This window comes from Leptonychotes weddellii, chromosome 7, assembly GCF_054177405.1.
Source record: "Leptonychotes weddellii isolate Sample4059 chromosome 7, ASM5417740v2, whole genome shotgun sequence".
NCBI lineage: Eukaryota > Metazoa > Chordata > Mammalia > Carnivora > Phocidae > Leptonychotes > Leptonychotes weddellii.
Genome location: NC_138375.1, coordinates 89,195,269 through 89,222,954, shown reverse-complemented (window position 1 = coordinate 89,222,954; position 27,686 = coordinate 89,195,269). Strand labels below are relative to the sequence as shown.

The 27,686-nt window shown below is 44.8% G+C and overlaps 1 protein-coding gene across 3 annotated transcripts; it reads left to right on the top strand.

Moving 5' to 3' along the window:
• Nucleotides 1-2,525: 2,525 nt before the first annotated feature.
• F2R (coagulation factor II thrombin receptor) lies at nt 2,526-20,144 on the top strand. Of its 3 annotated transcripts, XM_081826712.1 has the most exons (3): nt 2,715-2,789; nt 4,908-4,959; nt 16,710-20,144. In XM_081826712.1, exon 3 carries the CDS (start codon nt 16,991-16,993, stop codon nt 17,903-17,905), a length of 915 nt encoding a protein of 304 aa, XP_081682838.1. In that variant the 5' UTR covers nt 2,715-2,789; nt 4,908-4,959; nt 16,710-16,990; the 3' UTR covers nt 17,906-20,144. The 3 variants fall into 3 exon arrangements, with proteins under 3 accessions (XP_006735479.2, XP_081682838.1, XP_081682839.1); XM_006735416.3 differs by lacking the exon at nt 4,908-4,959 and having other exon boundaries at nt 2,526-2,789; XM_081826713.1 differs by lacking the exons at nt 2,715-2,789; nt 4,908-4,959 and adding an exon at nt 6,611-7,155.
• The last annotated feature ends 7,542 nt before the right edge of the window (nt 20,145-27,686 follow it).

The window sequence follows — 27,686 nt, the reverse complement described above, 5'->3', positions numbered from 1 at the left end:
AAAAAAAAAATACAGAATCTGATTTCATAGTTCTGGGATGACGTTCAGGAATCTGCACCGTGTGTGATAAAAGTTAAAACCACTGTTTCTGAAGGTAGGTTTTTGGTGGCTGCTCAATGAGCAATCCCCAACTTACAGAAAACACTAAAGTGAGGAAGAAATGCCTCATTCTGTTCCACTCTCCACCCTTGTTCACTGTATCTCAGCCCCACTCTTAAGGATGCTTTAATCTAGCTAATATGCACAAAGAATGAACCATGCATTTCAGCTGCTCTCTGTGCATTGTTCTAATAACTAAGCAAAAAAGTGTTCTTTAAACTTCAGTTTTGTAAAATGGTTAACATCTTCCACCGCTGAAATAGTTAAAACTTAAAAGTATCCTTATAGTATTATCCCATTCATATTTTAAGGAGATACATACATATATATACTTGTATGTGGATACAAATTCTTGAATGATGGACAGAAACTTTTCCATATCCATAATCATCATGGATAAGTGATTCTTAGAAGATGAGGCTGAAGATACTTTTACTTTTCATTGAATATCCTTGAACTGTTAGAATTTTTTGCCACATGTATTAATTACTTTTACATTTTACACTATTTCATTGAGTCTCAGATGGTCTGTATTCGTGTTTAAACAATCCTGAAATTGAGATGTTTCTTACAATCAACAGTATGCCGCAGTTTAATTGGCAGGATTTCTGTGTGTGCTTGTAGTACATAAATTGAGTCTTAAAATCGATGGCATCGTAGGATTGATGAAAAATAGTGTAGCTTAGAGAGTGATGTAATAATACTGTTAGTGGTTCACGTCTCTTGGATATGTTTTCCTCGGAGAATTGAAAAGGGAAAAAATTTAAGTAACCTTATATAACAGTTATTCAGTAATTTATTGAGCAGCTTCTACACACTAGGCCCTGTGCTCTGAGGACGATGGGGGGAGTATAGAGACAGTCTCTGCTGTATTTTCTCCTAGGTTAAGTGTCAGGGCTCTCCCTGGGGAATGACACTCTCAAAGCGAAATTCCCCTTTTAAAAAGCTTAAACCTGGGCGCCTGGGGGGCTCAGTTGGTTAAGCGACTGCCTTCGGCTCAGGTCATGATCCTGGAGTCCCGGGATCGAGTCCCATATCGGGCTCCCTGCTCAGTGGGGGGTCTGCTTCTCCCTCTGACTCTCTTCCCTCTCGTGCTCTCTGTCTCTCATTCTCTCTCTCAAATAAATAAATAAAATCTTTAAAGAAAATAAAAAGCTTAAACCTGACCAGTGGCTCTCAAGTACAGTTTATCAGCCACAGGGTGCAAAACAGGCCCGCACAAATGAGAGGAGACGGGGCTGCGGGTGAGCTTTTCTGGGAAAGGCCGATGGAGGGGGCCCATTTCCCGATGCGGTCTGCGAGACTCAGCAGATAAGCTCCCTGAGCCAAAGGAACTGCGAGCTCCCCTCCCCGCCCAGCCCCTGCCGCGACGTTCCCCAGTGTCCGCCGCCCTGCGCCTCGAATTTGGCCACACTGAACCAAGCTCCCGTACTACCGTCCCAGAGAGCGTGAGGGACGCGTTCGAGGACACCGGGCAGCCCTCCGGCCGCAGGCGCCGGGGCAGCGCCCGCGCGCAGGGAATGCGCAGCCGCGGGGCCCCCGGGCAAGGCTGCGCAGGTGCCCCGGCGCGCGGCCGGGCTGAGCGCTGGCGGCGGAGGACGAAAGGTCACGGTCGCGCGGGGCGGGAGCGGGGGGCAGCTGCGCTTGGCCGCGGCGGGTTACTTCCCCCCGCCCGCAGCCCACCCGCGAAACAGGAAGTGCTAACTTCACCAAATAAAGAGAAACGAGGTAAAAAATGTCACGAAATCTTCCCACACAGAAGGGCTCCTTCTCGTTAGGGGCCACCTTATGCCTAGAGGATAAACTTTCTAATCCACTCTCCCTAAGTTAAAAAAAAGCACGAGTCACTTTGAAGCTGCCAGCTAAATACCCCATTTCCGAAGGGGCAGCCGCGCTGGCCCTGAGGTGAGGCGCTTGGCACGCGGGCGTTAAGGTCTAGCCCGGGGCCGTGGGGGCCGGCGCCCCGGGGCGCATCCCTGCTCGGAGGTTCCCTGCGAGCGCCTTTGCTCCCCAGGAGAGTAATGAGAAGAGAAGGGAGCAGCCGCCCAGGCCGCGCGGCCCTGTTCCAGGCCCCCGGCAGTCTGAGTCACTGAGAGCTTCGCGGGTCAGAGGCGCCCAGAGGCAAAGCTGTCTCGTTTGGATTCCCCCTCGCTGGGCAGCGGCCGGCTGCCGGGACCCGGCGGGGGGAGGGGCGGGGCTCGCGGGGCGGGGCTCGCCGAAGCCCGGGACCGCGGAGCGGCGGCCGAGGGGCTCGCGGGGAGGGGAAGGGGGAGGGGAGAGCGCGGCGGGCGGCCAGCGCCTCAAGGCGCACACTCGGCGCCGGGGGGCGCCCTTCCCCGCTCGCGCCGCTCGGCTCCCGTGCGCCGGAGTTCCGCCCCCGCCTCCGCCTGCACTCTCAGAGAGCCACCGGACACGTCCGCAGACACGCCAGCCCGCGCGGCGACGCGAGCGTCCTCCTTCTGTGCGCGGCCAGCGAGCGCTCTGCCGGCCCGCACGTGCGCCGCGGCCGGCGGCTGGAGCCCGCGGCCGGAGGGAGAGCGCACGGAGCGCGAGCGGCTGGGAGGCGGGGCCGTCTGCCCGAGCCGCGCCGAGCCTCCGGACAATGGGGCCCCGGCGGCTGCTGCTGGTCGCCGCGGGACTCAGTCTGTGCGGCCCCCTGCTCTCGGCCCGCGCCCGAGGCCGCAAGCCCGGTGAGAGCTGCCCCGGTATTCCCTCCCGGCCCGCTGTCGGCCCCGCAACCGAGGCCCCCGCGGGACTGGGGCGGGCGGGAGGGAGAAGGGACCGAAAGGGTACAGGCTGCGCCTTCTCCTCGACAGGGGGTGGGGGTGGGGGGGTGCTCCTGGCCTCACCCTCTGCCTCAGGTTCCTCCAGAACCCAAGCAGGTATTTGAGCTGAGATCCAGAGTCTCCCCCAGTCAAATCCAAGCGGGGATTATGACCCCTGCTCCTTTGGGCTTGGTTTCGAAGGGTGCAGCCTTCCTGAGAAGTGGTGTTGGATAGGGAGGAGGAGGAAGGGGTCACGTTTTCCTGCGGAAGCCTGAGGCCTGCCTGGCCCCTCGTTGCATTTGTTGCAGTGTGACCTGTTTCTCCCAGGACCACCCCACAAAGAACTGGTCTCACGTTGCTCCACCAGTCAGCGTTCTGGCCCTTGCAATATAAAGTGGAGAAGGGCTCCCGTTGAAGTTTTGTTTTGTTGGAAAATTGGTTTTTTTGCACATTTTACAGAGGTGGCCACGGCGAGGGAGGCGGTGGTGGTGGCGGGCGGGAGGTTTTGTTACCCAGAACCCAGTCTTCCAAGCTGAGTTAAGGAAAGAGATTCCTCCCCAGAACCCGGCTCCCTTAGACACTCTGGGATTTCAGTATTTCTCTTTCTGGCCTGCTGCAAGAAGGAGGTTGCCGCACCTAGAATACAATTCCCACCCGTAGTGTATTTGTAAGTATCTGGCTACTTGGCCAAATAAATGTATTTTCCAAACTTTCCCCCCATAAAAGCAGGACAGAGAAGTTGTTTTTAACTGGTAAAGACACTAGTTAGAAACTGAGGGGGAAAAAAAAGTTTCAATTTCTTTATAGCGATAGTGCTTTATAAGCTTTTAGCCCGTTTTCTTTTCCCCACGTAGAAACAGATTCTAGCTGGTTTTCTTATCGGGGACAGATTGTGTCCTTTACATTGTTTTCACACTGGACCTAGTGTAGATGCATCAAGAATAAGAGGTGACGAAGATAGTGTTTGCTCTCCATCTTTGCTCTGGATGAGTTTGTCGGGGCGTTTTGGGAAAACTCCAAGCTCCAGATAGGGGCCCAGTTTTGCCCCAGCTCCCAGGGCTGCATTGTCTCCTGGGGTGTTTGAGGAGACATAGAGAACTCCTGAAAACTGTATGGTGTTATGTGACTTTGTACTTTTATTTTGGGCCAAGCTCTTGAGAATACAAAGTGTTGTTTGAGATTTGGATGGTGAGGTCGGGAGTAAGTTTATACAAGCCTGATCCCCTGTAGTCACCTTCCTCACAGCGGCCCCCAGGAAGATCTTGGTGCAGGTTAGGGAGTGAAGTTTAGGCTGCTGTTTGTGCTCTGCTTTCATCCTTGTGAACGGAGAAGGTGCGTGCTGAGATGGACAAGGCAGTGTAGACAGTAACAGAACAGACATTGGCTAATTTACCTACACTGGATTCTGGAACCACTTTGGGAGGGAAAGAAGAAAGGAGGATGAGAGAGGAAGTGCTGAGTGTCCTCGTCTGTGTCAAACCCTGGCCTGGGAGGCATTTGCCCCTCAGATGATCTGATTTCACCCTCTCAGAGACACTGTTAAGGCAGTTGTTTATCCCTCACTGGCATCCTGAAACGAAGGCTCAGAGACAATATACCAAAATTCCAGATGGAGGAGGGCGCCCTGCCTGCAGGAAGTTAAGTGGGGCCTTGTCTTCAGAGATTTAAATCACTAATAAAATCAACTAAAAATAGGTCTGCTTTTTTTTTTTTATCACCGTTCACAGGCAGTTCTAAAGAGTATCTGTCATAACAAGCTGTATGTGCTGGGCGGAACTGTAAGACCCCAGGCGTGGGAAGACCCTCCAGGCTGCCCTGCCCACCAGTTTGAGCTTTCCTGAAGCTCTCAGGACTTTTTTGTCCCCACTCATTTTGGCATTTGCTGCACCGTCACTATGTGGGTATCTCATCTCCCCGGCCAAGATTATAAACTTCCATTTATCCCCAGAAGTCTAGAACCAGTGTCCTCATCCACTCAGCAACAGCAAATGGCTGTTGAGAAATTCTTAAGTTCAATTAACCAGTTTACTTTCCTTTGTCCAGACAGTGTAAGTGAGATGACTCATCTTCATCAAAGAGCGCCAGCATCCACGAGGTGACGTTTGTAAATTTTTTAAGGATCTGATGGCTGAAAGGGTCCAAGAATCGCTGACGATGACAGTGGCACAGGGGATTGGGTGGGAGATGCCCCGTGCTGCCCGGCCGCCCACCAGCCCGAGCCCCGTTTCTTAGCATAGAGCGAGGTGCCCCTCTATCCAGCCTCCTCTGTTACATAACCTGTTAGATTACCTGTACTCCACCCAGCCCTACCTTCCAGTTCCTCCTCCAAGGAGCTATGCTTTCTGTGACATCTATCCCCCTGCCACTCCCTCTGGCCAAAATGCCCTCCCTTACACCCCACATGTTCATATTTAATTAAAAACAGCCACTCTATATCAAGCACCTACTACAGCAGCATCCTGCTTAGGTACTTTGCATATACTATCTTGTTTATTCCTCACAACAATCCTTTGAGTAGACGTCATCCCCATATCACAGGTAGGTAAATAGGCCCAAAATGGTTACGTCACAGGTCTGGCAAGAAGTAGAACTGGCCTGTTTTTCCGAAGCGCAGGCTTTCTCTATCCACCCCTATAGAGAGGAAGCCGTCCAGATGCCCAGCAGTAGAGAAGAGTAACTCTCCTGTGCTCCCCAGGACCCCTAGAGGACCAAGTCTGCACCCCGTTGGTGTGTACCCCTGGCCTAGCACAGGGAGGTGTTTAGTGAACATTTGTGCTTGGGTCGTGGTCTCCTGCTATTTACTTTTGCAAACACATGATAAGGCAGGCTATAAATAGATCCCTACTCATGAATATGCTAATTAATTGGCTGTTACCGAGAGACTGTGGTCCTAAACCTAAACAAAAGACACAAACAGGACAATGATTCTGCCCTAAGGGGACCAGAAACCTCTATAAAGCCTGAAAGCCAAATTTCTTAGGAAATAGCAAGAAGTAAATTTCTACTCTAATATCTATCTAAATTAATTTCTTCCTTCTCTCTCTCTCCCTTACTCATTCATTGTTTTCATTCCCTAGTGCCTTCGACTTTACTTTTATAGGACATATTCCCCCCTAAATTAGTCCAGTCTTCCTTTGTATGAGAGAATATTTTGGAGGCATGGGTTAATTAGCCCTTTCTCAGGAATACTCTCATGTCCTCTCTGCTGTCCTCTTCCTCCCCCTCCATCTTTCTAATTCAGCTTTTCTCGGCCCTTTATGCCTAAATGGATCAGCATTCTGTGAACCCTAACTTGCACTTTCTCAGCAGCTCTGCATTTGCTCCTTTTCCAAAACGCTTCTGGCCAGTCTTTGTCCCCGTGCCCTTTTTACCCCTTCCCCTCCCTCAGCCAGTTCATCTTTATCTTTGTCACCATCACACACCGGAACTCAGCTGAACCTTGAGCTGGGTGGAGTTCCACAGGGACAATGGAGTCCCCACAACCCTGGGCTTCTAATCATCCCCCCTCCTCCACTTAGACACACATCCCTCTTTTCCGTCGGAACTCCTTTCTTTCCTGGATTTTTAAATCGAGGCAAAATTTACGTACTATTAAATTAACCATTTTAAAGTATACCATCTTTAGTGGTATTTGGTGCACTTACAATGTTGTGTAATCACCACCTCTGTCTAGTTCCAGAATATTTTCATCACCCCAAAACAAGCCCTGTATCCCTTAAGCACTTAACCCCCATTCTCCCTGCCGCCAGTCTCTGGCAACCACAGATTTGCTTTTTATTTCTATGTGAGTTTACCTCTTCTCTGCATTTCCTATAAATGGCAGCAAACAGTATGTGGCCTTTTGGGTCTGGAGGACTCCCCTTTCACTAGTTTTCATGAGTGTGTGGGTGCCCCCTTTGCTATGAATACTTAGAAAAACACCCTGGGAGAGTCATTAGGAACCACGGCCTTGGTTTTGTTTTTTTTTTTAACTATGATGCTGGTATTGGGGGCTCCACAGTTTCAACATTCAGAATTTTCTGTTTATTTCCCTATTTTGAGGTTTCTTTCATTCTGCCTTTTGCCATCTCTTGCTTATGACTGGAACTGTCAGAGCAAATAGCTCTCTCTGAAGGCTGAGATTGTTTTTTCTGGGTATGAGCTTCCACTTCGTTCAAATACTCTCTCCCACACTGACCTTGTGATGGTACTTGCAGAAACCCACTGAAGTTACAGCCTCCTTCTCCATCCCAAGACATCCAATGAAGTTTTGTCACATAAAAGGCCATCGCGTCCTTTATGCATTCTTCATGTAGGTTGAAAATAATCTGCCCTTTGAAATAACAGGAATAACCAGTAATTTTCATGTGCAAATTTATTTAACTTTAAGAAAGGACATTATATCATCAATATTTCAAGTCCGTGATGAATTAGAAATCAGGTATTATAGTATTGTAGAATAGTGTTTTCCCGTATTTTCTTTTTTTGCTAGCCAACAGACAGAACTGTGAGGAATATACTTTACATTGTGACACAGTAGTTGTGTGTGTCTGCAGTAAATATGTATGGGTAATTGTTGTGTATACATAGATTTGAAACAAAAGTTCTACCAAACCGTACTCACCTTTATCGCATACTATGAATTCCAATATTTTCTACACTATTCTATTTTTTTAAAAGATTTTATTTACTGATTTATTTGACAGAGAGAGACAGCAAGAGAGGGAACACAGCAGAGGGAGTGGGAAAGGGAGAAGCAGGCTTCCCGCTGAGCAGGGAGCTGGATGTGGGGCTCGATCCCAGGACCCTGGGATCACGACCTGAGCCGAAGGCAGACGCTTAACGACTGAATCACCCAGGCACCCCTACACTATTCTGTTTTTTTAAATGCTTGTTAAACCCTGTAAATTGATGTCATAAGCATTATGAAGTCTCCATGGTCTTTTAAAACCTACTGTAGAGGCACAGTAAATCATCCCAGGGTTAACTCAGTTGATGGCCTTACTAGCTTTATGAGAGGAGTTTGCTTTTCAGGAAGTGCCGTTTATGACAGTTCTATCACAGCCTAGAATCTACTTCGTTTGAGTTCAGGTTTACAAACTGCAGTGGGACTTGGGCGGGGTTAGGAACAGAGACAGCTTGGTATTGGGAGGAACTGCTGATTATTAACATCCTTTACAGTGAATTAGTTTTCGTTTTACCTTGTTGTTTTAAGAGCAACATTCCCAGGACACGGAGCTCAGGGCCTGTAACTTTTGGTGCAAAACAGGCCTGGAAGAATGGGAAAAGCCAGGGAATCAGAATGGTTCCCAGAGAGGCCTGCTATGGCCCTAACACCACCCATCAGGCCCTGGCCTCCAGGAAGCTCCAGGCCGTGCCCCACATGCTTCTCTTCTGTCATCCTTGTGCCTGTTCTACCTGAGTGTGCTGACATTTAAATTTTCTGGTTGTCTTTATCTTACGTTCCCCTGTCCCCTGTCGCCCCTCTCCCAGTTAGGCTTGCTCTCCTATGCTTCCAGCCGAGTCCCGGCTCCAGGATGTGGGCTAGGAGGGGAAGCGGCCTCTGATGCTGGCCACCTTTTCTTAACCCTGCAGTCAGTGTTTACTTTATTCTACCTTTAGTTCTGGTTTTTCCATAGCAGAGATTTTTGTTCACTTACTGCTTTTGCTTCTGCCCCATCTTGAACGCTGTTTTAAAGATTTATTTTTCTGTTTTGTCCTTGAATGGCCACAGCTGATGTGTCTGTGAGCGCTGGGTTGTTAGCATGTGATTGGTGTGTAGCCAAGGTCCGCAGGACTCCTGAATTCCCAAGCAATAGCCGTGGGCATCGTCAACTTAAGTTACATAATCATATGGTCGTGTACTGCCTGCTATAGTTACGAGGGTAGACAGATTCATTTATTTGGTGAAAAGGTTAGAGGAAAATAAGTGTAGTATTTCAGGAGTAGGTCATATATCTCAAGTCTTTTATTTATTTATTTTTAAAGATTTTATTTATTTATTTTGAGAGAGAGAATGAGCAAGGGGGAGGGATAGAGGGAGCCTGACGCAAGGCTTGATCCCAGGATCCGGGATCATGACCTGAGCCGAAGGCAGACATTTAACCGACTGAGCCACCCAGGCGCCCCCAATCTCAACTCTTTTAAAGAGACAGGGTCATGAGGTGTGGTTCAAAGGGTATGAGCTTTGGAGCCAGAAGATCAAGATTCAAATCCTGGCCCCTCCACTTACTAATTCTGTCTTTGGATTAGTTACTTAGCCTATCTGTGCCTCTGCATGTTGGCCATAATACAAGGATTATAATGCTTATTTTGTAGAAATGTTAGAGTTACATGAGGTAAGATATGAAGTACCTAGCACATAGTAGGTATTCAACAAATGTTAAGTGTTTTTCATAACAATTCCTCCATATTCCAGAAAGGCCTTTGAGGAGTTGGTATAACGTGAATTTATTAAATGTAAAACTATGTTCCTGAGGGCACCTGGGTGGCTCAGTCGGTTAAGCGTCCGACTCCTGATTTCAGCTCAGGTCATGGTCTCAGGGTCCAGCGATCAAGCCTTGCATCTGGCTCTGCGCTGACCCTGGAGCTGCTTGAGATTTTCTCTCTCCCCTTCAGCTCCTCCCCCTGCTTGTGCATGTTCTCTCTCTCTCTCTCAAAAAACAAAAAAACCCCAACTTTTCATGCAAACATTCAAGAACTTTTATTCCATCAAGACTGAGACAAAAGCAAAAGAAAAGCAAAAACCTTTGTCCTTAGTTTCTAGTAGCAAGTAAATCTGCATATAATATTTGGGGTTTTTTTTTTACCTTTAATTATGAAAATTTTCAAATATACTCAAAAATAAACTGTATAATTACTCCCCATATCTTGTTTTATCTACACCTCACTTTTCTTCTCCCCCAACTGGGAGAAAAAAAAAAGCAAATCCCAGACATATATGTCATTTCGTCCGTAAATACATTGATACATAGCCTCAGAGATAAGAACTCTTTCTTCTTTTTTTTTTTTTTTAAAGATTTTATTTATTTATTTGACAGAGAGAGACACAGCGAGAGAGGGAACACAAGCAGGGGGAGTGGGAGAGGGAGAAGCAGGCTTCCCGCAGAGCAGGGAGCCCGATGTGGGACTCGATCCCAGGACCCTGGGATCATGACCTGAGCTGAAGGCAGTTGCTTAACCAACTGAGCCACCCAGGCGCCCAAGAACTCTTTCTTCTTAAAGATTTTATTTATTCATTTGAGAGAGAGCATGAGTAGGGTGAGGAGCGGAGGGAGAGAGACAGGCAGACTTCCCATTCAGCAGGGAGCCCCACTCAGGGCTCCACCCCAGGACCCTGAGATCATGACCCGAGCGGAAGTCCGACACCTAACCAACTGGGCCACCCAGGCACCCCAAGAACTCTTTTTTTTATTTTTTATTATTTTTTTAAGAATTTATTTGAGAGAGAGAAAGAGTGCACAGAAGTGGGGGTGGGGGGGCAGAGGGAGAGGGAGAAGCAGGCTCCCTGCTCAGCAGGGCTCAATCCCAGTACCCCAAGATCATGACCTGAGCCGAAAGCAGACACTTAACTGATTGAGCCACCCAGGTGACCCTCTTTTTTAAATATATAACCATAATACCATTGTATCACCTAAAAAGATGACTGTCGATTTCTTAACATTTTGCACTGTTGAGTCAGCAGCATTCAGATTTCACTGATTGTCTCATAAATGCCTTTTTACAGTTGTTTTATTCGAATCAGGATCAAACAAGGCCAACCACTGCATCTGGTTGGTGTGTCTCTTAACTTTCTTTTAATCTGTAACTGTTTCCCATCTCCTCCTTTCTCGTGGCTGTGTATTTTTCAAAGAAACTGGGTCATTTGTTGTAGAGACTCCCCTGCACCCTGGATCCAGCCAGCTGCGTCATGTAGGGATGTTCAGTAGGGCACGTAGCATGCCCATCTGTCCTCGGCGTTTTCTGTCACGTGGTAGGTACAGCGGGAGGCCTGTTCAGATTCGGGTTTGGTTTTTTGCAAGACCGCATCAGCAGTGGTGCTGTGTGTACTTCCTGATGCATCTCAGGACTCTGTTTTCGTGCTCTTAAGATTGATTACTCGGGATTCAGGCGTTGTCCACTTGCTCCAGCTGTTATGAAATTCCCCATCAACCTTTCACCCAGTGGTTTTAGTGACCACTGGTGATCAGACTCAGTCCATTAGTTCACCAAGAGCTTCCAAATGATGCTTTCCTAAATCTGTCATTGTCTCTGCGTTTAGGAGCTGCAATTATTTTACAAAGAAGAACTTTCTGTCACTGACTGTTTTGCTTCCCTGAAATATCATTTATGTAGAAAAGACAGGATAAGTGCTTGAATCTTGCTTTTATTTACCAGGTTTCATACAGGGCCCCCTAATTTCCTCCAAAGGTGACCAAAAATGATGCATCATTTTCCTTCGAGTATCATGATGAACTCATGGATCTTAACATATATGACATGTTTCAAATGTTTTAGTCCACTTTTGTCCTTATTCTTTTGGTGATCAGTGTCACACCTTGGCCAGTGGGCCCCCCTTCAGATTGACTCCAGAGTCTTTCTGACCTGACCCTAATATTCTTTAAAGATGTTCAAGGCTCATTTTGTACATTTCCTACCCCGGATCTAAAAACAGCCATTTCTTTCAGGTACACTGGTTCTTTGCATTAAAAAATGGTGTGCAGGGGGCGCCTGGGTGGCTCAGTCATTAAGCCTCTGCCTTCGGCTCAGGTCATGATCCCAGGGTCCTGGGATCGAGCCCCGCATCGGGCTCCCTGCTCAGCGGGAAGTCTGCTTCTCTCCCTCCCGCTCCCCCTGCTAGTGTTCCCTCTCTTGCTGTGTGTGTGTCTCTCTCTGTCAAATAAATAAATAAAATCTTAAAAAAAAGGAAATGGTGTGCATATGCCTTTGAGGCAGTGGAGTATTGCAGTAATACTGCTATTTTCCACTTGATGGAATTAATATGTTTCTATTAATTTTCCATCATTCTCTTCTTTATTTCTCTTTAGCCTGTAGTGTTTGTTGATCCCCTAGTGGAGAAGTGCAGGGTACAGCTATTCTGCGCCATGTGGGAATGTGGGCAAGGTCCTGGCACTTCTGCTTTGTTAATTTGTGAACCCTGTAGGGCAGAGCTCTGAGTCAGAACCAAGGCCGGTGCTTCGGGGGAGGCTGGCATAGTATAAATCCCAGGATCACTTGGGACCTTGATAATGCATCTCGTCACCGCTCTGCTTCCCAGCCAGAGCTCATCAAAGATAGAGGAAGCCTTGCCTGACTTTCTAATTTTTAAAACTCTCCAGAGTTAGAGAGTCCATATTGAAGCATTTAGCAGTGTGCTACATTGAATCACAAAACTACTCTAGAGCCATTTAAGAGAAACCTAAATTGAGTAAAAATTAGCAAGAAGCATGAGAACTGATTTTAGGACCTGAGCTGCTTTTTTTTTTTTTGTGAAATCATAGCTTAACAACAAAACCGCAGATGAATTACAAGAGCTTTTGGCACACTGACAGGCATTTTCTCCTTGACCTCTGAGCTGTGCCAGGAGGGGAGGAAAAGGGAGATACGCAAACTCAAATTGCAGCCTAAGGTGCTTGAGCTAGTTGGATGTGTCTAGTTACTTGGAATTGGTTTTGTTTATTTCCTTGATGTTGGTATATACTTAAATTAAAAAAATTTTTTTGCTGACATTTTTTAATTCCACAAAAACCAAAATATCAAACCTATACGAACAAGAAAAGGTGACACCTTAGATGATGATATTTAATCAAGGGATTATGCATTCCTCCTGGGTTCCAGCCTATAAAAATTTCATGTTTCAGTGGGTATAATGTTTCTGTTACAAACACCGTACTGCCTAAAAAGGCCTAGCCAGGGAAGCCGTTTTTAAAATCTTTTTTTTTTTTTTTTAAAGATTTTATTTATTTGACAGAGAGAGACAGGCAGAGAGGGAACACAAGCAGGGGGAGTGGGAGAGGGAGAAGCAGGCTTCCCGTGGAGCAGAGAGCCCGATGCGGGGCTCGATCCCAGGACCCTGGGACCATGACCTGAGCCGAAGGCAGACGCTTAACGACTGAGCCACCCAGGCGCCCCGGGAAGACGTTTTTTAAAACAAATACTTAATGCCAAAGTACTAAATACAGAGTAAAATCCAGTGACAGTTTTATTTTCGGACAAAGTGATAGAATCTAAGAGGCTTAGTTATGAGTGTCCAGTAGTTTTCAAATTACAGCGTTCCTCTAGGTAATGCCTGGATTCATACCTGTCTGTGCACGCCTGTGTGTGTACTTTTACCCTTCCCTGCATGACAGAAGTCCTTAATCTAGCTAGCCAGGTTCCCAAAGTGCAGAGAAAAGTTGTGTTATCTTCAGGTTCTTCTGGGTCAGCATTTTTAAGGACACTTACCTTTGTGGTATTAAAATGCCAGAACCGGGGTGCCTGGGTGGCTCAGTTGGTTAAGCATCTGCCTTCGGCTCAGGTCACGATCCCAGGGTCCTGGGATCGAGTCCTGCGTCGGGCTCCCTGCTCAGTGAGGAGCCTGCTTCTCCTTTTCCCTCTGCCTCTCCCCCTGCTCATGGTCTCTCTTGCTCACTCTCTCAAATAAATAAATAAAATCTGTTTAAAAAATGAAATAAAAGAAAATGTCAGAACCCATTCATTCTTTCCTGAGTAAGTTAGATGCATCACAGAGGGAAGAAAGGGATACTTCTGGAAAAGGCTGTGAATTTAAACTTTGATAGACATCTTTGAATGCTGGGGCTAGCTACTCTACAGCCTGTTCATGTTCCTCGTCATCCTGAAAAACTAAATATTGCTGAGTAGGAGGGAAGAGACGCATAGATTCCATTTTAATTTAAAATAAATGAGAGTACGGGCGCCTGGGTGACTCAGTCAGTTAAGCATCTGCCTTCGTTCGGCTCAGGTCATGATCTCAAGGTCCTGGGATCGAGCCCCGCATCGGGCTCCCTGCTCCGCGGGAAGCCTGCTTCTCCCTCTCCCACTCGCCCTGCTTGTGTTCCCTCTCTGGCTGTGTCTCTCTCTGTCAAATAAATAAATAAATTCTTTAAAAAAATAAAATAAAATAAATGAGAGTAAGCAAATAATTGAGTCTAAAAGCAAGTTGCACTGAAGTGATAAGGATAAGATTAATTTATTACATTGATTAGTTTGTATAGTTTACAAAGTAAGCTCACAAGGGATACACCTGGCTGCCAGATTTGTAGGTCAGACAGGTATTGGAATCCCACTTTAAAGATTCTGAAACTGCGTTCAGAGGGGTTAAGTGACTCCTGGCAGCAATATTAGAATGCAAATCTGTGATTAAAAGCCAATTTAAGGGGGTGCCTGGGTGGCTTAGTCGTTAAGCATCTGCCTTTGGCTTGGGTCATGATCCCAGGGTCCTGGGATCGAGCCCCACGTCGGGCTCCCTGCTCTGCGGGAAGCCTGCTTCTCCCTCTCCCACTCCCCCTGCTTGTATTCCCTCTCTCACTGTCTCTCTGCTTGTCAAATAGATAAATAAATAAAATCTTTAAAAAAAAAAAAAAGCCAATTTAAGGAGCACCTACCATGTACAGGGCGCTGGAGATTCAGAGATTCATAGGAATGGTTTCTTGTTTCATACCCTTGAGGAACAATATAGACATATCTATTTTCTCAGAAGCTCATTACTGGAGACATTTGACCTTCCCTGTGACAGATGTCCTGCCAGGCCACCCCTTCACCCTCAGGAGCCCAGTTATGACCTTTCTGAGAGAGCCATACCTCCACCTTTCACCACCAGGCACCCTGTTCTATTCTACTCTCCTTATTTTGGAAATAGATGCCACCTTATTGTATTTTACTTTCTAGTTCTACAATTTCCATTGGTCAGTTTCTTTGCTGATAGTTTCTATTTTTTTTTCATCCATTTCAACAAGGTATTTCCCTTTACTTCATTGCAACACATTCTTCAAAATCCTTATCTGCTAAATCCAACATCTGGGTCTTCTTGGGATTGGTTTCCACTGATTATCTTTTTTTCTTGAGACTGGGTCACATTCTTCTGTTTCTTTTTGTATCAAATGATTTGGGATTGCACCCTGGCCATACTGTAAAGACTTAAGATTTTGTTTTATTTCTCCAAAGGATTTTGGTGTTTTTGTTTAGCAGGCAATTAATTTGGTTGGACTCAAAGTGCAAACTCTCCATCTTGAGCAAAAAATATCACTTCAGTTCTTCTGTCTTTAGCAGAGCTACTTCACATCGTCCCTTACATGTGCATCGTTCCAGAGTCAACCAAAGCCTGTGGCAAATTCACATTAGAATTTAGGGCTGGCTCCCTTCTCTGACTTTTCCTCCCTGGGATTGTCTCCTCACTTTCCAGTGACTATGCTCTGTCCTCTGGTTCTTCAGGCCGGAAACTGTGGGTTTTCTATCTGAGTTTTAGCCATCCTTTGTGGCATTGATTCTGGCCTTCTCTTGAGCTTACCATGAAAGTCAAGAAAACAAAGTCACCGGGCGCCTTCCTTTCCTTCAAGAATCATTTCTCCTCTCCCCAGTACCACCTTGGGAACCTAAATGCCTTCAGGTCATTGATTCGGGGGGAGGAAGGAGGTCAAGGGTTTTTAATTTTCATCTCAGGGATGGTTGGGTCCAGTGTCCTTACAGAGCCATTCCAGAACGAGAACTATCTCTTGTGTTGCATTATGCCTCTCTGTGTAAGCTTTTGTTTGCACAAAGGATTCACCACTGAAAATTAAGACCAAAAGTTTGAAAATCCACTGTACTTACCCAGTTTCTAGCCAGATTTTAAATCCTCTAACATCACTTCTGAGTGACCTGCACATCCAGTGTTTGTTGCGGCACCCCCAGTGATGGAGGCTTCGCCCCTCTTCCTCTGTGCTTTCTCTCCCTGGTCCTCAGCTTCCCAGGGCCCACCAAAGCTCTTCGTCCAACTCTCCTCAATGACAAAACTTGAGCAAAAGCTCCTCAGCAGGAAAAGCTGGTTGAATTACAGCAGCTAAGTGTTGCCTTTCTCTGATGAACATTTTAAGTGGATGCTTTTGGTGGAAGAGGGTGATGAAAGGAGGAAGTTTGCAACTGAGCCTTTATTTTGACTTCTGGTTGACACTCAGGAAAGCCTGACTGGCCTGGCATCAGCCTAGAACACCTGCTCCTCCACAAGCCTGCTCAGGAAGGAGACAGGAAGATGACTGAGAGGGTGTGCACCTTGTGGTTATGTTAAAAGATAACCCGAGGGACTGTTGTTTGGGTCCAAATATGGTGAGAGATTTGGAACATCCTACAGCAAAACAAACTAAAGATAGTAGAGGAAAACTACTGTCACATAGACAATGGCCATGGAAATGGAAGCCCTCCGTCCTACTCCGAATTTGCCTCTAGCTCCGTAACTTAAGAAGTCCCCTCACCTTTCTGTGTAGATGTTTCCATTGGGAACCACGGGTTTCCAGGGGTGTCTGCAAACTCAATGGAGGAAGTGAAGGCCTATGGAGGAAAGCCAAGTCATAGAGCCTGGGAGGGATTTGTTTATAGAGACCATGGCTAGAATGGAAAAGAAGTCACTGATTTTTTCCTTTATGTCAGCCACTCAGCCTTTTCTGATGTCTTCAGGGTACATCTCTGAAAGTGTATCATTTGCTTCTGTCCTTCTAAGGAGCAGAGTTTTAAGTGTTTGCTTATGCCAACAAAAAATGCTGTACAGTATTTTGAGTGAGCTAATTCCCTGATAAGGTCTGTAATCCATTTGTACATTACTTGCTCTTTCCCACCCACTCTTCTAGTAAGAGCACTAAAAATAAAATGTATTCTTTTTGTCTTTTTGACTTTTTAATTTTTTATTTTTTTTTTAAGAGTCAAAAGCAACCAATGCTACTGTGGATCCCCGGTCATTTTTTCTCAAGAATACCAATGATATATTTGAACCATTCCCACTGGAGGACAATGAGGAGAGAAACGGGAGTGAGTTCCCTGAAGACAGACTAAGCTCCATCAATATAAGCCATCCTCTTCAAAAACGGCCCCCTGGGTCTATCACGGAAGATGCCTCAGGATATCTGACCAGTGCCTGGCTGACGCTTTTTGTCCCCTCTGTCTACACTGGCGTGTTTGTAGTAAGCCTTCCTCTGAATGTCATGGCCATCCTTGTGTTCATCTTGAAGATGAAGATCAAGAAGCCCGCTGTGGTGTACATGCTGCATCTGGCCACGGCAGATGTGCTCTTCGTGTCGGTGCTCCCGTTCAAGATCAGCTATTACTTTTCCGGCAGTGATTGGAAATTTGGTTCTGAAATGTGTCGCTTTGTCACCGCGGCCTTTTACTGTAACATGTACGCCTCCATCATGCTCATGACAGTCATAAGCATTGACCGGTTTTTGGCCGTGGTATACCCCATCCAGTCCCTCTCCTGGCGTACTCTGGGGAGGGCTTCCTTCACTTGTCTGGCCATCTGGGCTATGGCCATCGCGGGGGTGGTGCCTCTCCTCCTCAAGGAGCAAACCACCCAGGTGTCGCGGCTCAACATCACCACCTGCCATGATGTGCTCAATGAAACCCTGCTCGAAGGCTATTATGCCTATTACTTCTCAGCCTTCTCTGCTGTCTTCTTCTTTGTGCCCCTGATCGTTTCCACCATCTGTTATGTGTCTATCATTCGATGCCTTAGCTCCTCCGCAGTAGCCAACCGGAGCAAGAAGTCCCGGGCTTTGTTCTTGTCGCTTGCTGTTTTCTGCATCTTCATCATCTGCTTTGGGCCCACAAATGTCCTCCTGATTCTGCATTACTCATTCCTTTCTCAAGAGTCCATGACAGAGGCTGCCTACTTTGCCTACCTCCTCTGTGTCTGTGTCAGCAGCATAAGCTGTTGCATTGATCCCTTGATTTACTATTATGCTTCTTCTGAGTGCCAGAGGTACCTCTACAGCATCTTATGCTGCAAAGAAAGTTCTGATCCCAGCAGCTACAACAGCAGCGGTCATTTGATGGCAAGTAAAATGGATACCTGCTCTAGTAACCTGAATAACAGCATATACAAAAAGCTCTTAACTTAGGAAACGGGACTGCTGGTGAGATAAAAGGAAGAGGTTAAAAAAGTGAATAGCCTGAGGATTCTATTAGTCCCTGCCAAAAAGGTATTTACGATCAAAAACAAGTCTATGATTTGCATGTCTCTTTCTTACGAGAGCCATTGATCATATCTATTTGTTAGTTACAGGAAAAGATAACAAGAATAGAAAACAGTATCATTCCAAGAGAGTATCGCCAATGCTACAATAATAACTGAATGTCATTTTTTGATACTTAGGTGACTTACTGTATCTATGTGTGTGTGTGTGTGTGTGTGTAGGTGTGTATACACATACTTGTATCATTTGCAGTGCAGTATAGAATAGGCACTTTGGAACCCTCCCTTTTTTTCCACCAGAGATTAAGGAAAGAAACGTTTAGGTTGGTGGAGTTTAGCCCTGAACATCTGAAGATGTTCATCATTTGGGAGGGATTCTGTGGTTTGGACTTATATAGCTTTTGCAAATAAGTGTATTTTGAAATTGTTCAACAGCAATGTTTAAGTTATTAAGGGATAAGACTTAGTACTATCTGTGTGTAGAAGAAGTTCTACTGTTTTTCATTTTAAACATATCAAGGTTTGAATTCTTTAAATTATGAAAACAGATGATATGGGTAGCATTTTTGATGTTTTACACTCTGTGTCTGTAAACCAAGAATGAGCGTAGGTCCCACTAATGACCTTAGGTTGGCTTTCAAAGTAACCTGCCCTCGATGGAGGACTCCAAACAATAGATACAAAACAGGGCCGTTTCAGACATGGACTGGCCAGAAACCCTCCAGCTGAGCCTCCCGGAGGTCAGGACTGGGACCACCACAGTTGCTCTCTCCTCCTGAGGTTCCCTCAAGGGGTGGGCGTGAACTACCTTGTTTATTAGAAATTGGCAAAGTAGGTTGTGCTATCCCAGGAGATATAAAAGACTTCTCTGCCCATTTTAAACACAGAGAAAGAAGGCCCACTCACTTCCAACAATTATCCCCCAAGGAGCATTCTGGAATGGGAACACTCACGGAGCAAACATGAACACACATTTTGTGCTCTGGTCACAAGAATGGGTGCTGGGCATACAGAGTTGACTAAGACTGAAACCTGCCTTCAAGGAAAACAAAGTAGACCAATACAGAGTGTGGCATGTGTATAATAAATAAATATGCCCTTCTATAAGAAGTTTTTTTAGCCAAATGTCACTGTGCAAGTTTCATACAAGCAAGGATTGTCAGTAAAGAACATAGAACGTTTGTGTTACTGCTTCCTCTGGTTATAACTTGAGATGAAAACATAACACAATACAGGAAGCATATTTTAAAAACAAGTCCTCCAGTCTGTATTGATTGGACATGATTTATTTACAAATGGTTTCAATAAATTAAATCATTTTTTTTAAATCAGATTTTTAAAAAAAGAATCCATTATGCTGGTTTGATGAGAAATAACAGAAGAAAATGAAACGGACTTTGAAATCTAGGAAAATGATTCTGTATTTTCCATTCACTTTTTTTAAGAGTTAATGAGATGATTTTAAAAGCAATTTTTAACCCCCGGATTAGTATCAAGTACAGAAAATCCTCATGGATTTCACAAAATAATTTGAAAACTAGGTTGAAAGGTATATTTTTTTCTTATGAAGCAATGTTGGCCTTTTACACAAACGAAAAAAGCGAAAAGTTGCAAGGCAAATGCTTAACCTATTTAAAAGAGCAAACTATTTCCAAATGCCATAGAATAATGTACATCAAATAACATAATGTAAGTATAAGCTAGCATTGATTTTATTTTTTTTAGCATTGATTTTATTAACTTAGTTACTGTATTTTATCCAACTCAGTGGAGATTTACTTCTTTATTCAATCTGAAATATTAAAATACCTCTGACTTAATATGACTATCATTACTATATTATTAGTCTGTACTTATGTGATTGTTTTTATGTTCTCTCTTTTTAAAAAATGTGTGTAACCTGGGCACCTGGGTGGCTCAGTCATTAAGTGTCTGCCTTCAGCTCAGGTCATGATCCCAGGGTCCTGGGATCGAGCCCCGCATCGGGCTCCCTGCTCGGCGGGAAGCCTGCTTCTCCCTCTCCTACTCCCCCTGCTAGTGTTCCCTCTCTCACTGTGTCTCTCTCTGTCAAATAAATAAATAAAATCTTAAAAAAATAAAAATAAAAATAAATAAATAAAAAATGTATGTAACCTATATTAATAAAGATGGAAGTTTGCTTGGTATCTGTTTGGAATAAATAAATAAATAGACTGTCTTTCAGAGCCACTGGAGGAAGGCCAGGTCTTAGGGTTTAGCTGAAGAGTGTTTGATGAAGAGGCAATGTGCAGAGACACTGACAGGGTCGAGGGAACCACCAGGGGATGGTGAAGCACCCCACGGGCTAGCAATTAGGGAAGCCATTACCACCCCAGGCCCAAAGGGGTGGAGGAAGGAATACCTCCTCTCCTGCAACCCTCTAACCTCCCGCTGGTGCCTCCTGGTCTTGCTCCCAAACTCAGAGGTCAAGGGAACCTGGGTTGGCTTAGTCCATAAAGGTCTGCATCTTGGGACATGTAGAATGGATCTGGAAGAAGAACAAAGGGATTGGGTGATGAGCTTTCTGTGTCTCTTTGTTTGTTTAATCCCCTCTTAAGAAAACTAGAGGTTGTGTCATTGAGAATATGTTCAGATTCCTGGATTGTAGGCATCATGAACAGTCTGCAGTTCTTTGCTTGGGAAGAGAGAAAACAAATTACATGTCAGAGCCAAGAGCCTATGATGAAAGCCCAAGGAGGACTGTCCTTTGAGGGACAGCCCTTTGTCGTCCAGTGCTCCCTGGAGCAGGGAGGAGGAGAGCAAATTAAAAGTAAAATGATAAGTACCTCTGAGAGTTGAAAATCAGTAAGAAATATCCTAATATATTTCCAGATTCATAGTCAACAGAAAAACTGTTTTCAGTTGAAGAAGAATTCTGTGAACACAGAGTATTTTTAAGTTAATACACAAGCTTAAGTTTCTGAGGCCTGGACACTCAGAAGGTGTTTCAGGATTGGGTATATTAAAGGATGCCCAGCTTGTGGCCGCCAGAAATAGGATCTCTGCCCTAATCAGAAAGTGACCTTTCGACTCTTCTATTGTTATTTTTCAAAATATGTTTGAAGTTAAAAAATAAACCACACTTGGGGCACCTGGGTGGCTCAGTTGTTAAGCGTCTGCCTTCAGCTCAGGTCATCATCCCAGAGTCCTGGGATGGAGCCCCATGTCGAGCTCCCTGCTCAGCGGGAAACCTGCTTCTCCCTCTCCCACTCCCCCTGCTTGAGTTCCTGCTCTCGCTATCTCTGTCTCTGTCAAATAAATAAAATCTTTAAAAAATAAACCACACTTGGGCGCCTGGGTGGCTCAGTCAGTTAAGCGGCTGCTTTAGGCTCAGGTCATGATCCCAGGGTCCTGGGATCGAGCCCAATGTCGGGCTCCCTGCTCAGCGGGGAGTCTGCTTCTCCCTCTACCCCTCCCTCCTGCTTGTGTTCCCTCTCAAATAAATAAAATCTTTAAAACACACACACACTTGAATTTCCTTAACACAAAAATGCTTGTTTTTCTGACCAAGTCAAAAATAGAATTTTTAAGAAAACAGAATATTTGGTTGTTGAATATAAATGTTGAAATTTTTAGGTTATACTTGTAAATGTAAGAAATTAAGAAAAGTGTGGGCATATCTTTCAGGGATATCTTTGAGCTCTGAGATCAAGTGGAAAAAGTTAAGCGGTGTTTATGACCAAGCTTTTTAAGTGTGTGAGGCCTGGACCCTTCACTAGAAGCTTATCTTCACCCAGGTGTCATAGTAAAAATTAAGGGGGAAAACAGTCACCAACAGTAATTTCCTGGCAGAATTGGCATCACTGTGTGGCTATTCCTTTCAAAACTACTAGACCAGATGTGTGTATGGAGAGTAACTGAGCACAGGATAAATCTAATTGTGTTTCATGAAGGAGGTGTGGTTGAGCAAGCTGCAGTCTGAACAGAGAAGAAATGTTCCAATGCAGTGATTCTGAGTCCTTGAGACCATTGTAGGAGATGTATGAGGTCAAAACTATCTTAAAACACTGACGTGTTATTTGCCTTTTCTTGGTCTGATTCTCTCACGACCAGATAGTAGAGTTTTCCAGTGGCTGCATGACATGTGATATTGCAACAGACTGAATGCTGGAGACCGGAAAATCTGTCTTCTCTCAAAGCCAGCCATTACAGAAATTTGCAAAAAGAGAAAACAGTGCAACTCTCCTCAAGAAATCATTGTTTTGGGAAGAAAAATTTTTTTGTGAAAGAATAAGGTATTTATGTTAACATGTCATGGATTTGTTACGTTTAAGTGAAAGAAATATTTTCAAAAGTTCTCCATTTTAATGTCTAACATGGTAAATGGTGGATATAATCAGTGTGGTTTGCTGTGAACTCCAGAGAAAGAAAGAGTTTCAGCAACTCTGCCTGGTTAGAAGGAGGTTTTGGAAACTTTAGGTCAGTTCTCATCTCTGGCTGCACATAGAGTCCTTGTAGAGCTGCTAAACAATTCCAGTGTCCAGTCCCCACTCTCAACGACTATGAGTCAGCATCTTTGGGGTGGGACCTGGACATCCATGTTGTTTTCAAGGTCCTCAGGACATTCTAATGTGTAAACCAGAGTTCACACCACAGCTTGAAGAGAGTGATTCTTGGGGCACCTGGCCGGCTCGCTCGATAGAGCATGTGACTCTTGATCTCAGAGTCATGAGTTCAAACCCCACATTGGGCATAGAGCTTACACTGGAAAAAAAAAAAAAAACTTCTCGGGCACCTGGGTGGCTCAATTGGTTAAGCGACTGCCTTCGGCTCAGGTCATGATCCTGGAGTCCCAGGATCGAGTCCCGCATCAGGCTCCCTGTTCAGCAGGGAGTCTGCTTCTCCCTCTGACCCTCCCCCCTCTCATGCTCTCTCTATCTCATTCTCTCTCTCAAATAAATAAATAAAATCTTTAAAAAAAAAACAAAACTTCTCAAATGTAACATGCATTCAAATTATCTGGGGATCTTCTTAACCGCAGTGGGCGTGGGGTGGGGTCTGCATGTCTAACCAGTTCGCAGGCGATGTTGACACGGCCGTTGACGTGGCGGTTCCTTGGACCACACTTTGAGTACCAGGGCCCTAAGGGATGGCCCTGAGGCAAACTTCGGCCATGCTTAAGGTCCAGGCCCTCAAAAAATTCAATTCTCATATCCTTAAAATCATTTTCCGAGGCATTATTTTTAACTGTAGTAAAATTAGGGCGATTTTTAATGTAGCAGGAGCAGAGGTGCTTAATCAAAGTTTGTTTTACGTGATATCTATCTTGCTGTATTTTTTTTCTCCACTCTTGGATTCTCTTCTGGGGGGAGAGATAGCTTAAAAGGTTCTAATCTCCTACATAAAACCAATTCACAGGAGGCTGGGGATTTAGAGTGGCGACTCCCGCCTCTCATTTGTAATGATAGTGCCCGGCAGATAGCAGCAGGGCCTGGTTACCAGAAAGCAGATGTGTTTCTTGTTTCTGGGTCTGGCCTCAGGGACATGCTGGGGATACTAGTCAGCATCAGGAGCTTCAGTCTTGATGGTGCTGGAATGAGTGGCTATGGAAACCCTCAGGCAAATGAGTCAGCCCATGGGTCATCCTGAAGGGATACATGGCTCCGTATGCCTGGGAGAAAACAAAGGTTTAGGAGGTCAAGTCTCGGAACCTGCATTTGCAGCATGTACACGTGCCATACATTCTGGGGTAAATTCTTCATTCTGGAAGCCCTTTTACAAGCTGATGAAAAAACTACTAAATGGTAAAAGAAGAACTGTAAGTTGTATGGAAAAAATATTGTATCTCGGCAGTAATCATTTATCTGCAATTTAACACCAGGGAGCTCTGGCTCCTGTCTAGTTAGCGGTGGATTTTTTCTATGATGGCTATAAGCAGTTCCTAAGGAAGGAAGGCAAGAAGGAAAATATAAAAACCGGTGAGAGTGGGGCGCCTGGGTGGCCCAGTCAGGTAAGCGTCAGATTCTTGGTTTCAGCCCAGGTCATGATCTGGGGTTGTGAGATGCAGTCCCACATCTGGCTCCACACTCGGTCCAGAGTCCCCTTGAGACTCTCCCTCTCCCTCTGCCCCTCCCCCACCCCCACTTGCTCATGCTCTCTCTCAAATAAGTAGATAAAACTTAAAAAAAAACAAAACAGTGAGAGTAAGAGAAAGCTGGTGGGCATGCTTTAGGAAAGCAGTTTGACAAAATGTCATCACCCTTTAGATGTCCATAACCTTGGGCCCAGTTGCATGACTTTTGGAAATCAGTCCTCAAGAGATCATTTTAAGTAACAAAAAAACCCACGATAGACTTACACATTTTAATAGCATCCTTATTTGTGTATTAGTAAAAGTCTGGAAACCCTTCATGTGTTCAACCCTAGACAATTATACCCATTTAAAAGGCATGAATGATGTGCATATAATGGCACTGAGAAGTGCTTATAATATTTAATTTTTTATAAAGCAAGATGCAATGATGTATATATGGTATGAAACCCACAATATGGGAGGAAAAAATAGGTCTCTGTGGGATCGATTAACAAAAGCTAATGGGAAATATACCAACCTATTTAAACTTGTGTTTGGAGAGTAGGACTACTTTTTTCCTTTTATGTTTTTTCCTACCTCTTTCCTGAGTAGGTACTACTTCTCTAACAAAAAAGCAATCATATCAAAACAAAGCAAAAATCAAATAATCAAACAAATAGGAAAAAAAAAACAACAAAAACTCTGTCACCACATTCTTCTCTTCCCAAAGTGCAAAGGTGTGTGGTGTTACCCCTGCTATGATTTTTTACCAGACACTCTTGAGTCTAATTCGTTCTTCAGGCCTCACTATGTTATTCAAGCAGGGGATAAAAATGTTAGAAAATTCTAATTTTAGAATTTGACCCACATTTGACATCTTCACGATTATTCCAAAATTATCTCGTGGAACAATAAAATTCTCCGAAACTTTCTGAAGACATAAAAATGTCTTTAACCAGCCAGACTCTAAAACCAGAAACATCTCTATTTGTTCCCATATCTACCAGAATGTTCAGCACAGCATTTTATCAACATATGTAACCAGAGCTGGACTTTTTCCTCTAATAAACTTTATACTTACACCAAAAGGGCTGGTCACTTATTTTCCTGTGGAATTCATCTTTCCTCATCAAGTAGTAAACATTATTTTCTCAAAACTAAAGCTTTATTTTGACTGATTGCCTAATTATATTAGTCTTCTTCTTATTTAATTTATGTATTAACCCACATACTATTTAGTATTTGAAGAATCTAATTAATTATTCCATAAGCTCCTTTATTTATTTTTTAAAGATTTTAGGGGTGCCAAGGTGGCTCAGTCAGTTGAGCGTCTGCCTTCGGCTCAGGTCATGACCCCAGGTCCTGGGATCGAGTCCCACATCGGGCTCCCTGCTCAGCGGGGAGTCAGCTTCTCCCTCTGCCTGCCACTCCCCATGCTTGTGCTCTGTTTCTCTGTCAAATAAAATCTTTAAAAAGAGAGAGAGAGATTCTATTTATTTATTTGAGAGAGAGAGCACGAATTGGGGGAAGGACAAGCAGACTCCCCACTAAGCAGGGAGCCCGAAGCGGGGCTCGATTCCAAGACCCTGGGATCATGACTTGAGCCGAAGGCAGACACCATAAGCTCCTTTAAAAAAACTTCTAGAGTGGGGCGCCTGGGTGGCTCACTTGGTTAAGCATCTGACGGTTGGTTTCAGCTCAGGTCATAGTCTCAGGGTCATGATCTCAGGGTTATGAAATCAAGCCCCACATTGGGCGCAGGGTCTGCTTGAGACTCTTCCTCTCCTTCTGTCCTACCCCCCAAAATCAATCAATCAATCAGTCAATCTTTACAAAAGTCCTAGAGCTTTATTTCTTTAACTTCTACCTTACTTGACCCGTGTTTTTGGGTACTTAATTTCACTTACTCCTTTTGTTATAGTTACACATTAAATTATCTATTTGCTGAGAGTGAATCAAGCACCCACAGACTCGTTATTTCTCTACAGTGAAGGCAACATGGGTACTTGATAGAACCACACAGAAGTGACTACACCGAGTTATCTCTCAAAACGGAATCCATGAAAATTATTTGAGCTGCTTGTGATAATGCAGATTTCTGGGCTCTATCCCACACCTATAATCAGAATCTCTGCAATGGGGACTGGACCATCCACATTTTTAACAAGGGGCAGAGGTGATTCTTATGCACACCAAACTTTGAGATCAATGGAACTAATATTTATTTATTTATTTACTTATTTAAGGTTTTGTTTATTTATTTGTCAGAGAGAGAGCGCATACAAGCAGGGGGAACAGCCGGCAGAGGAAGAAGCAGTCTCCTTGCTGAGCAAGGAGCCTGATGCGGGACTTGATCCCAGGACCCTGGGATCATGACCTGAGCCGAAGGCAGACGTTTAACCAACTGAGCCACCCAGGCCTCCCTGGAACTAATTTTTAAAAGAAATCTCTGATCTAGTATATTTTGTGGTCGGGAAGTAGAAAACCACAATTTCTGTTAAAATGCTAACATTTTTCATTACCCTTTAGATTATCGTGTCTATCTGCAAAGCTATTAGAGTATTAAGATTTTGTAGATATTTCTCCCTAGATACTGTTCCTAATTATCTAACTATATCTGTTGAAAGATTTAGCCTTACAAATAATTGTCTCTATCATTTACTTTACCTTTTATGTATAGAAATGGACACCTTCTCCTCTAGAGATACAACTCAATGCTCTGCATTCGTGTAAGATTTTAAATGTAATTTTTGAATATGTAACACTCATATGGTTCAGAACAAAAGGATGTACAGTGAAAATTTCCCCTCACACTCCTATTATTTCCTCAGAGGCAACCACACTTAACAACTTCTTGAATATGGTGCTGGATGTATTTAAAAAATAATCTGGAAATGGGGTGCCGGGCTAGCTCAGTTGGTGGAGCATGCAACTCTTAATCCCAGGGTCCTGAGTTCAAACCCCACGTCGGGCATGGAGCCCTACTTAAAAACAGCCACAACCCCCGTTGACATACAGATATCAATCAGGCATTGCCGCATAACAACCACACAAAACCCCGGAGGTGTACCAATAAGTGTTTATTACTCATGCTCTGGGATAGTCGGGTAGATAGTTGTGCTGACATATTCTGGGCATCTGTTAGCTGACTGAGGAAGGCCTGCACTGGGATGACTGGGGTGACTTGACCATGCTCCATAGGTCTCTCATCTTCAAGCCAACTAATCCTGACATATTCTCGTGGCAACGGCAGAGAAGCAAAAAAGGAGGAAACGTGCAGGACATCTTGAGGTCTGGAATTGGAAGTGGCCTATCCTCACTACAGTCATATTCTTTTGGCCAAAGCAAGACACAAGCCTGTCCCAGATTCAAGGGGACGGAGAAATCGACACTGCCTCTTTAGTAAAAGGAATTTCAAAGCCACATGGCAAAGGCATGTCTATAAAGAGTGGTGAAGAATTGATGTCACCATTGAAATTTGTACACAACGTCTGAGAACTTAACCATGATCCTTTTTTTTTTTTTTTAAGATTTTATTTATTTGCGCGCGAGAGAATGAGAGACAGAGAGCATGAGAGGGAGGAGGGTCAGAGGGAGAAGCAGACTCCCTGCCGAGCAGGGAGCCCGATGCGGGACTCGATCCAGGGACTCCAGGATCACGACCTGAGCCGAAGGC

Bases quoted from the DNA above. Each gene is read 5' to 3' on its own strand.
- F2R (XM_006735416.3), top strand. From the start codon at position 2,702: ATGGGGCCCCGGCGGCTGCTGCTGGTCGCCGCGGGACTCAGTCTGTGC. The intron at 2,790-16,709 runs GTGAGAGCTGCC...TTTTTTTTTAAG, and splicing joins CGCCCGAGGCCGCAAGCCCG to AGTCAAAAGCAACCAATGCT.